This window comes from Lonchura striata, chromosome 1A (genome assembly GCF_050655825.1).
Source record: "Lonchura striata isolate lonStrDom1 chromosome 1A, ASM5065582v1, whole genome shotgun sequence".
Taxonomy (NCBI): Eukaryota; Metazoa; Chordata; class Aves; order Passeriformes; family Estrildidae; genus Lonchura; species Lonchura striata.
Genome location: NC_140741.1, coordinates 19427494 through 19439780, shown reverse-complemented (window position 1 = coordinate 19439780; position 12287 = coordinate 19427494). Strand labels below are relative to the sequence as shown.

The 12287-nt window shown below is 37.3% G+C and overlaps 1 protein-coding gene across 9 annotated transcripts in view; it reads right to left on the bottom strand.

Annotated features, from left to right (window-relative positions):
- The window catches only part of DGKI (diacylglycerol kinase iota), a 203213-nt gene that overhangs the window by 112594 nt on the left and 78332 nt on the right, over positions 1-12287 (bottom strand). For all 9 annotated transcript variants that reach the window (XM_021552019.4, XM_021552020.3, XM_085568617.1 and 6 more), the window contains exons 3-6: positions 6830-6925; positions 4301-4375; positions 1823-1879; positions 1093-1158 (exon numbers count right to left, since the gene is read on the bottom strand). In XM_021552019.4, coding sequence (XP_021407694.3) covers positions 1093-1158; positions 1823-1879; positions 4301-4375; positions 6830-6925 — 294 coding nt within the window. The remainder of the gene's footprint in view (positions 1-1092; positions 1159-1822; positions 1880-4300; positions 4376-6829; positions 6926-12287) is intronic.

Sequence of the window (12287 nt, the reverse complement as noted above, 5' to 3'; positions counted from 1 at the left end):
AAGAACAACCCTACTACAACATACTTATGTTGTTCTTAACTGAATATTTCTTATATAAGGGGAAAATTGAGATTTTTTTTCTGAAGTTTTCTATATTCTCTTTTTGATGGTTGGATTTGAAGACCTATATCAACCAAGACTGCCCATGGGGACATACCCAGCACAAGTTTTGATATGATACCTAGTATGTACTCTCACTGCAAAATCAACTCCAAATGACTGTAGGGGAGACCCAGGCCAAGAAGGCAGAGAAGGATGGCAAAGTCATACCCTAAAAATGTTGTGTGCAAACTGCCTTGCTGCACCATTCCCATTCTACTTTGTATAAAAGGGCATTACATTTTTATTGCATGTCCTATTGCAGCTGATAGCTGACAATCTGCATGAGTATCCAGATACAAATCTCATTTTCCTCTGACTGAAGTGCTGTGTGTGCCATAGAGACAAGACCTGGACTTTCTTGCTAGTTGTAAAGAGCGAGGTAAAAATATAATATAGTGCTAAGGAAAGGAAATTAAATCCCTGTTAATCTAATTTTTAAATATTTCCCAATATATTCCAGGGGTTCATAATATTTCAGAAGACCTTCAGTAACTAAAGTACTTCTTCCTCCATTTGATAGTTCTTTAGAAATAAACTTTTACAATCCATGAAGCAGAGGAGACACAAAGCAGTCTCACAGATCTTAGAGGTTGCTGGGGCAGAAAGACAGCAACAGTCTTTCTGTTCCAGGAGCCTAAAAAATAGGCCATCACAATTCTGGCACAGAGGACAGCACTGCAAGAAGATCATATTAGTATAGGGCTAGCTTAGCAATTAAGGCTCAAGGAGTCACAGCTTTCCTCCTCCTCTCTTTGAGCAGCCAGCACACCACAACCTCCCAGGACAAATGATGTGCTCATTCCTGTGGATGCAGCTGCCTTTCTCTTCCCACATGGGAATCAGAACTGTAAAGCTCAACATCTCAACCTTGTCATTAGCTATTAAAAGAGGCCAAGTGATAGAAAAAAATGCAGTGACTAGAAGGACCTACTGGTTACCCTGAACTCCTAAGTGCCCTGTGTCGTGCTTGTGTTGTGCAGGAAATCTCACCTTTCCACACTGCTTACATTTGCCCTCCTGCCTCCGCCGGTGCACCCAGTGATGCCGCACAAAGTTCTGCAAACAAGGACAAAACAGATGTGTTATAGGAAGCACAGGCACCTTGCACTCAGTGGTACCATTACGTGAAATTTCTTAACAGGCACCAAGGAAAAAGTCCCTTCAGCCAACTGAGGAATTCCTGGAGCAAAATGTGCAGCAGGAACTGCAGGAAACCTCAGAAACCATCAACACTTCAGGCGGAATAAGGACAAGGTGGTGTTTGCTTTAGCTTCATTGAAATAAGGCTAGAATTACTTCCTCAGTTTTCAGGCTTTTAAATCTTTGATTTTACCTTTAAGATACTTCTAAAGGTGGAAAAAAATATTAAGAGCAAGGAAGCGAAAGGAGAAGAAAATAATTTTAAAACAAAAATTAAAATACCAGCTCAAAGGCCAGGAAGAAAATAAATCCTACCAAAAACGAAACAAAAGAAAAAATAAAAGAAAAAAGATAGAATAACTGAATGAATGGACAAAAGACAACAGAAAGGTGAAATGTTTTCTGTCAGAGTAAGTAATTCATTTTACATTTATTCTGGAGAGGAGAACATATTCCACTGGGAACCAGTTCTCTAAGACTTCTCTCAATCTCAAAGCACTTCTGCAGCTGCACACCAGGGGGACCAGCACACATGTCAAATGAAAAGAAAAAAGGAAATTGTCATTTGTGCATTACTCACTTCTCTTGGAGATCTGGAGCCTCCTTCTCGGAAAGTTGGTTTGCAGCGAAAATTAATCTGGCATTGAAATAAAACTGTTAGAACTTAAAGTGAGCTGAAAGAAAATTTATTCCAATATCTTGATCTAGGCTAGACTTCCAAAGTATTTATTATCTATTACAATATTAACTTCACTAGGTGAAAAAGTTACTTACCTGGATGTCAGATTAATATGCCATATTAATTCTCCTTGCTAGACCTCGACACAGCCCCATGTTCATTAATGCTATTGCTGCCTACTCAGTTCAAGTATTTCAACTACCTCCTCCTTCTAGAAGGAAACCACTTTATCTGTTCTGTTTTCCTGAAGATCATTTGCAAACAAGTGCAAACTTCAGCTTAGGTCTCAAAAGTCAGTAGGTGCTGGAAATTTCACTCTGTAAGACCTTTTGGCACATCCTATCTTTATGTCTTTGTAAACAAAATCTGCAGAGAAGTTGTCACTTACATAAACAACCGTGCAAATTCTCATAAATTTCTATGTTTTCCTTAGACAAGGAAGTTTGCATCCACCTCCCCAACCACAAATCATTTGGGGACCATTGTATTGCCTCATGCAGTGGTGTTGCCACTCCAAAGAGGACAACAGGAGCTCTCATGAATGGAAAACATTTTGAGGAAGGTGAGGAGAAAAAAAGTATTTAAGAAACAAGAAGGCAGACCTATGAGAAAAGAATAAAAGTTTTGAGAAAAGAAAAATAGAAATAAGAATAGAAGGATGAAGACACTAAAAAAGACACTGAAGAAGAGAAACCTGCAAAAAGTCTAAAGGATATGTGAAGTAAGGATAGGATACACTAGATGAAACAAATTCAGGTTTGAGTTGACTATCCTTCAAAGAATTAAACATTTGAAAATAAAGAACAGCATGCTTTTGTCACAAAGGTAGAATGACCAAGTTTCTTCAAATTTAAATACAACCCTTCCCAAATGAATAAGTTCTTCCCTCATTTAATAGTTGCTTTCAAAATAATAGCTCTAGGGAGCAAAATAAAAATAATAATTTTTTTTAAAGGCACACACACACACAAAAAAAAAAAAAAAAAAAAAACCAAACAAAATACCTAAAGAAATGAAAGGCATTGTAATAGTCATCTTCTTCCACTACTCTTCACCTGGAATTGCAATTTGTTTTTTCACTGCTCAGTCATGGCAGACTGGAAAGACCCAACTTATATTTATTTTCCTTAAAATTAACACCTTTGAAGAGAGGGTCAAGCAGAAGACTGATGTGCTAGTTTTAAACTTTATGGACTTTTTAAGAGCCCTCTGCCGAGAGGTGGATTTCATGATCTCCAAAACAGCACAGAGAAGGATTTTATCTAAGTGCTTATTTTCTCTGCCGGGCAATGCCACCAACTCACTGGGCCATGGAAGGTCAGCATGGCTGGTGATGAAGGAAGTAATGAAAAATTCACTGGTAACGTTTTGTGCTGAAAGCATGTGCTAATGTTAATTACACTGTGGATAAAAGCATCAGGAGTGGAAATGGTACCTCTCCAACTTGGTATTATGGCAATCACTGTGGGAGCTGTCAACATGAGTCCAAATATTTGGAAAGGAAAAAGCCCTTTTCTTATAGGGTTGCTGCCTTAAATTTGTTATGCATCAGCTTCCTTTATGAAGATCAACATTGCTAAACACATAGGAGTGAAAATTAATCTCTAATGAAAGCAATGGGGAAATTCCCACACATCTTTCTTTGCACATACCCCACCAGGAATGAAAAGGGTGGGGAGGAGATTTCTCTAGCACATTTCCAGTTAGGCACAATGAACACAAATCTCTGAGGGGAAGACTGAAGTCAGTGATAGATATTCTGTAGGTGCTTGGGTGTGATCAAGGATCCTTGAAGGAAATGAGAAGCAGAAAAAATACTCACAGAAATAAGTGGTAGTATAAAGGAAACGTTTGATGTTTTCCATTTTACAGACTAAAAACTTATTCAGGTCTGAAGTTTTGAAGGGAAAAGAGTATAGTCTAGTAAATGCAGCAGGGAAAGCTCACAACAGCATCTTATGCTGCACTGCTCATAATAAATATAATTGTCATACAATGAATTGTGCTGACTTTAGTTGGGGAATTGTAAAAAGCCAATTTTGTACATGACAGGATACTCCATTTTCAATTTTTAATTTAGAAGCAGAGGCAATTTTTTTAAAAAAAACATTAAAATTGTGAAAGCATTCTGTAGGTTTTTTTTCTTTTTCTTTGTTTTGTTTTGGGTTTTTTTTTATGGTTCACAGGGTTCAAATAAATATATTTTAAAAAAACAAAAAAGTGTAATTTTAAGCCAAGTTTTGTTCACAAGTGCATTGTTAAAACAGCTGTGAAAACTTAATTTGACACAGAGGGTTTTCCCTAGTGAGGCTGAAACCTCACTAAAAGAATTAGAAGCGTGTTGGCTATGTCAGGCTCCAGAAGATGGCAATGTCTCACCTTCTCTAGCTGCTCCATGCAGGCGTTGTGGACCACGATCTTGCAGGCAGCACACTTCCTCCGCAGAGCAGACTTCTGCAACAGGAAAGGGACAATGTGTGCGTGGAGCTGAGCTATGGCCAGGGGGAAACAAAAGTCAGCTGAAAAACAGGAGATGTTTTGCTCCCTATGCAACACACTTCCCCCCCTTCCCCCCATCTTGGCGCTCTCACTTGTGTACAAAATAAAAAAAAAATAAATAAATTAGGAAGATCTGAAGCTTTTCTGGTTAAAACATGAACTCTTGTGAAAAAAAAACCTAGAAGTGAATGTCTCAGTTTAGGTAGGGGATCACGTTAACACTGCAGAGCACCACTCTACAAGTGAGCATCCTATGAAGATGATGAGCAAAGAGGAGAAAAATTGCACATGCAAATCAAAGAACTCAGATCAGTTTGCAAGAGGTTATTTCATGCTTATGATAAAATATTTAATTTCATGGGCCTGACCATTGCCTTGCAGAAAAATACTTGGGTACTTTGGTCATTTTAGCAGAGAATGATAAAATTCTTATAGCATACTGTTAAATGCTTACGAAATGTTACAGCAGGGACAAAATTCTCAATTATGCTGGTTAGTTTTATTAATTTCAGTAGGGCTTTTGAAATAATTTCCACTGAATCCCTTGGGCCAAGGCATATCAAAGGCAAGAGAATGCATCCAGAAGAGAGAATGTATTTACTTACTTTATTTCCATAAACTCAATTTAATTAACCAGATGGAATTAATTTTCATAGAAGTTTAACTTACAGACTTGTGCTTGAGGGACAAAATATTTATAAATACACAGTAAGCTGAGATTTCTTTGCTTCAGATTTTTTACATTCAATTTATTCATGTCCATTTAAATATCTAATAAATTATTTCTTTATAATTTTCAGCATATTTTAAATAAGCTCATTAAAAAAATCAGGGAACACAACTTCAGCTCACATTATGGAGTAATTATAATAATTTTATTAATTCTCATCATTATCTAGATACACCCTAACTGTACATGTTCATACATATATGGTGTTCTAATATTTAACCTGAAGAAGCATGGCATTGTATAGCAGGCTAAGCTTTCATGACTTGGTAAATTCATGTTTTTTATCTCTGTGTTTAAAACAAGTTTGGTTTTTATCTCTGTGAAAGCCATAGACAATATTATTATTATCAAATTTCCATATCACTTTCAATGCATTAAATCATGAGGAAGAACTTGCTGAGTTTTAGGAAGGCAAAAATCTACTGAGAAGGCAAGAACCACCACACTGGGGCAGACCAAGGGTCCACTTAGCCAAACAAATCCTGTGTCCAGCTTTTGCCAGAAGTCAGTGTCTCAGTTTCAGTGTAAGTGCCCAGCAATCACACAGTGACAGTGACACTTCCTTTGAGTATTACCACACAATCAGTAGTTGTTGGGACTTTGCCTCAGTACTCTGAAGGACGCATCGGCTTCTCAGGCTTGGCCTTAATGCTGTTTACCATAATGTAACCAATTTGCCTAAGAAGTTTTGGGAGATGGGTACTAAATTGTGCTATGGAATGCACTAGCATTTTGGATCACATTGCCCTGAAAACTGAGGGTGATTAGTGAATCAAAATGCTTTGATTTTAATTAAATGCTCAGAAGGTGTGGGGGCACTGGGGAGGGTAGTAGTAAAAGCAGAAAGACATCATCATGAAGAGTCACAGATGGCAACCACAAATATCCCAGAGAAAAGGAATTCCCTTTAACCTTTTCAGTCCAAGGGCTAGGATACTACTTTGGAGCATTGTTTCAAATCTAAGGCATGAACACAGGATCCCCACTCTCTTCCCAAATTTCCTAAATACCAAAGTAAGAGGGGTTTGGGTATTTTCTTCTCTTTTGATGTTGTAATTTAACTGAAACCCTAGGCAAAAAGAGCCCCTGAAGTAGACTGGAGGTGTAACAGTCAAAGAACAGATACTCATAGATCTGAGATCAGTCCAATTAAATGTTTCCAAAGACGATAGAAAAGCTTTAATATGAAAAAACTAACCTTGAATATTCCCAAACAGGAGAAGGTAAACACTCAAATACGAGTGCACTCATTGCTGGTAAGTGCATTCAAGAGTTTGGAAAATTCAGTTCAAACCCTTGCAGTGATTAAAATTGCAGAAATTTGATCAGACCCTCCTCTCAGAGGCTGCAACAAGTGATATATTTGTGTGTATTTTCATGTAAAATAGATTAGTATCTTTTCATATTCCTGAAACGTATCAGTATTCTACTCTTTCTTTCCTTACCATGCTACTAAAGGTGTTCATTACATACATTCTCTGTATAAATAATCTGGGTCAATCCAAACTGGTTTGGGCATTTTTTTCCTGAAGCAATAAAGTCTTTACCAGAAGCCTTTTTCCCTTTTTGATCTCCTTTTGGAACACAGGCAAACAATTCAAGCTCTCAAGTGACTGAGCACTGCATCAGACTGAAGCCAGGCTTGTTACCTCAGAAAAAGAAATGCAAAAAAAACTCACTGAGAATTTGACTTGGCAGCTCTCCTCCCCCAGGTAGCAGAGGTCCCCAGAAACATTTGTCTCTAGCCACAGATGCTCTCCATTCACAGCATTTTCCTGGGAAAAAGAAATAGTTGTTCACCTCTTTTGTGAAATTCGGCCATGTGAGCATATAGGGGAAAAATCTGATATTCAACAATTTTAGAAAATTAAAATAAACTAAAAAAAAGCCAAACAAAAACCAACTACCACACCATCAGGTATTGCTTTGGTCAACACAAAGCCATAGCATATAACAGCATTACCCTGGCTGACCATCTCAGCTTAAAAGATGCTGACAATACAATATGTCACCAATCTGAACACACTTCAATTAAACTTTGCTGATGTTCTTCCCACATGCTGCATAGTTAAACTGGGAATTCAGATTTCACAAGCATGAGATATACACAAAATTTTAAAGAAACAGAAAATCGAGAGAGATGAAACAAAAACACAAATAATGAACTTTCAATGGGAGAAACCAAAAAATTTGAGACCCCAGCACAGGAGTAAAAACCAACATGCTGACTATAACTTTAGGATGATTGGATAAACTAGACTAGGGAAAAATGCTTTCCTTGAAAGCTGGGTCAACACTCTGTTTGTGGATACCTCAACAAACCATTACACTACCAAGAGAGGCTGGACTTGAACTTTATACTTGACAGAACACTACATTCATCTGAGAATGCTCTCAAAAAAAGAATCTACCTAGCACACTGACAATTAGGACTGATAAACATCTAACATCATAGGCTAACATCTAACTTTGCCTTGACAGCCTCATTTGACCAAATCTGTACCTTGATTCTATGCAAATTCTTGTTCTAGAGAAACTTGATTATAAATGGACTACGGGTTTTACTTGCCTGTATTCCTGATGTGACTAAAAAGCCTAAATGTCTACTGTACACTACTTCAACAAAGTGAATAAATAAGGATTCTGTTCAGCCAGAATTAGAGCATGACAGAAAACACTTTGACAGTCTGACATTTGCTTCCCACACTGCAGAAATCAAAAATTATGGTGCTCACCAAACAGATGGCGTCCGACAGCAGGATGCTCTGAAATAGCCATCTTGGAGAAAATAATTTCTTTAAAATACCACTGTCACTTTCAAAGTGATAAAATGAGATAGCTTCTCTTGCTATGCTGATTTCTTAGGTAATGCAGAAAAGCAGAAGTAGCAAACTCCTTTTCCTTCTGGAGTGCATCCACAGTAGCCAAGACCTAGGCAAGACTGCACATGGTGCCTACCACAACCATGGTGCTCACTTCCAGTAGAACAAGAGGACAAGACCAGCACTGGCTGTTTTTTTGCTGAGAGGTCTACCTGTCTGCTGGTCTTTAACTTCATCTGAAATGTTTCAGTTCCCAGAGTACAACTGTTTATGTGAGGATTTTGAACACTTTTATAATGCAAAACAATTTCTAAGAACTTGCACTAGCTTAAGAAATTCTTCAAGCCTTTCTTAGAGAGTACATTATTCAGATTGTAAACTGTCCCTAATGTGTGTCTTTACATTGCAGCTATTTTCTCTTCAGAAGCAGGATACAAGCTCACCAAAGAGTGAGCAGATTCTCTGCTGACAAAACAGTGCAAACTCAACATATAAGCCAAAGGTAAATCTTGTAGGATATAAAAGATTCTGAAAGCTAAGTAAGAAAACACACAGCTTCTGGGACGGAATTTTTTACAAGAAATAAAAATTATATTAAAAAATAGATTAACCACCTCTTTATTTGGACCAGGTCCACATAACTTGCCATCAGGATTTCTAAAGATAAAGTGGCCTATTTCCATAACCTGGTTTGGACATTTTGTTCCCTATTGTTCCAGATTGTATCAGAGATTTACATGTCAAACTTTACATCACCATGTAAATAGAATTAGTTAGCAGTCTACAAGGATGACCTTCATAGTTCATGTTATTATAGAGTTCTGACACAACTAGGTAATAAAAATATAAATAAGCTGATCTAGTATGAGTGGCACACCTCCAGACACCTGCTACCATGGAAAATTTCACAGCACTGTGTGTGAAAACTCACAATTTCAAATCTAGCAAATGGACTTCTGGAAAATCTTTTATCCTGAATCAGAGCAAAGAGCTGAGACTGCTCAAGATGAAATGTCCTCCCTCAAAAATCTTCCTTCTCAGTTAATTTGTCTCAATAAGATCAAAGGGAATTATTTGAACGTCACTGTTTTAAATTTCACAAGGCCCTGTCATTTATATGATAAGACATTCTCTTGCCACTTTTGAAAATCAAGATGATATAGTCAAAGGAAGTGCTTACCTTTTGTAAGCCAATTTTTTTATTCACTTCTGACATAAAATTTTAACAAAAATCAATACATTTCTATGAAGAATTTTGACTTCAACAAAACAGTATTTTCTACTCCAAAATTTACAGACAATATTCCAAAACATTCTGGACAAAAGGGCACTCATCCCCATGTACCAAGACAGAAGTTGACAGAGGGCCCTGGAATAAGCTGCTATCATCTCTAAGATGATAGCCTGTTTAACACAAAGCTAAACCACAGTAAAGGTTCTGTCATCACTTGTATATTTTGACGCAGACTTTTTTTTTTCATAAGAAGTTTGCCAGTTTGGTTTATTCTGTACATTATGTCTTTCTGTTGGTTTTAGGATTTAATGTCTTTTAAAGAAGCAGCTGTTCTCTTTTTGTCCCTGAAGACACAGATGCCAGTCTCATGCTCTTGCCATTTTCTTCATGTTGAATCTGTTGTAGCTGTAAAGCTACACACAAAATCAGTTTATCTAATGGAAAAAAAAAAAAAACAACTAGGTATCTTATTTAGCAAATCAGCTAGACAAAATTATTCATCCTGTGACCACGTAACTGCTGGATCTGACACAGAGTGGTGGGTTAAAGATTGCTTCAGTGGGACTGATGCTTTTGGTGCCACCTCAGCTCACCCGGCAAATCACACTTTTGGGCTGACATGTTTTCTCTGACTTGCTATGTGGAAAATGGATACTATCCATCATTATGGATAAAACAGCAATGAGTGTGACCTAATAAAGAAAACTGTGAACTCTCTCTCCTCTCCAGCTTCCCAGCCTTCACAAGTGTGTGAACTCACTGTCCCAGGAAGAAAAAAGAGCTCAGTGAAGCAGAGCCTGCAGTGCTTTCCTGGCAGCCTGGCTCACAGGGGACACACCATCTCAATATCTCTCCAACTCACAGATGGAGACCTCCCATTTGATTGCTCCTGATCCATTATCACCTTAATAGCAAACAAAAATAATTTCAGTATAGCAAACATTCCTTGCATACCAAACAAATACCACACACAATCCCCCCTGAAGTGGAAGAGAAATAAGAATTCAAGGACCAGACGTTTGGGAACCATGTAATTACATGCAAGTGTTTGTGACTTGCTGTTCACATTTCACTGATTGAACTAGATTTCTTCAAATGCTCCAGCATAGTAAATGACAGAGCAAGAGCTACCATTTTCCTAACGCCCACCACTATCTCCATAACCTCACTGTTCCTCAGACTGCAGTCAGCATGGCTTCAAAAGCATTGGAGATAAACCTGGCTGTTTTAATTTGCCATGTCAAGCAGCTGAACTTATTCAGCCAAACAAATAAAGCAGTCAGCCCAAACTTCTAGTTCAAAAGAGTTGTAACTCCAATTGTAACAGGAGGAATGGAATTCTCATCCACTCCCGCTGTGACTGACATTCCACAAAAAATTATTTAAGAAAGATCTTTAAAATCAAGAAATATCTTTAAAATTTAAGAAATATCTTAAAATCATTAAGAAAATTTTCCCTTTGTTAACCCTCCAGCAACATAGAAGAATATTCTTGCAAATACACATTTGGGTGATACTTATGATTAGTGTAATATCAGTGGTCATCAACCTAAACTTAATTAAATGTATTTGAAAGCAAAAATTATTAATTTTGGCCCTTTTCTTTATGAGATGACTATTGAGCACAAACAAATATGTTTGGATGTCTCTTTCCCAAATATCTTTTTATCATGTTTGGATTACGCTTCACCTTTAACTCTGAAATTTCAAAGTTTACAATACTCATGTTGCAAACAGAAGTAGGGCCTCAAATATTTCCCTGTGGATATATATACTCAAATTTAATTCCATATTAGCACACTTTAATTTGGGAATATGTTTCATGTAGAGGTCAGCTATTCTTTAATTATTGCAAATGTAATGTGTGGACATAGCAAAATAAAACAGCATAGGGATACATTTCTTCTTTCCCCCACAAAGCTTTCCAACATCTCTGCATCAATTGCCTTTTGAGATCCTCCTAAGCCTCAGCTGAGAGATCACCTGAATATAGAAGCAGAATAACAACATTTGTCTTCATGGAGCAGCAATGTTCAGATACCATCAACTGAGATGATGATTCCTTATGTCCTCATGAACCACTACTTCAGCTGATAACAGCTGCATTTCAGCAACATGAAAAAAATACATATTTTCTAGATGGGCACCTTCTGCAAAATCACTGCATCCTCTACACCACTGGAAAAGCCAAAGATATGGACACTATTCTGAATATGACAGACCTCTTTTCTCTTTAGATCTCTCTGGAAAGAATATCAGATCTCAAACCTTCATGAAAAAGAAGTAGCAAAGTAGAACTACTGATCCAGAGCACAGCACTTCAAGTGTCAACTGCACACAAAAATTCAGCAATTTTTAAATATGCATGGGGTTTGCACTCATCACTACATAATTTGAACTAGAATTCCTATCACATCTTCATCATTTTATGTGACTAATGGAACCCCAGGATTCTCGTTTTGTCAGAAGAACATGTAAATATAAATATCTCTTTTCAACTGAATGCTTAATTCCCAATTACAAAACTTAGCCTTGAAGACCCTCTAAGGGAAGAGAAGTCCATCCCCCAGTGTAAAAGTTAGTATAGCTTTAAGGAAGTTATGATGCAGAAGCCAAACCATTAATGGGGAAAAGAAATAAATTTATCTAGAATGAGGGAAATGTTTCATCATATGCAAAACATGTACTACTGTATTAACACATACACTAATTATCCAAGCTTCAGTACATCATTAGGCACTTCCAAATATTTAGTGCCCATGAAAGTAAGCAGACAGAACTACTGACTAGTACCAAAAGGGCACAGAATATAATGCGACAGACTCCTTTAAAAGTCACATTCACTAATTTTAAATACCTCACTGATACAGGGCACTTCATGTCTATTTGTCTAGCCCATACCCCACTCAGTTTATCTACAAGTATGTGATGGAAGATGGTGTCAAAAGCCTTGCAAAAGTCAACACAATGTCCATTGTTCTGCCTTAATCTACCAAACCAGTTATTTAATCTGTTAGGCTGGTCAGGCAAGATCTCCCCTCCATAAATCAATGCTGAATACTCTCAGACACTTCTTATTCT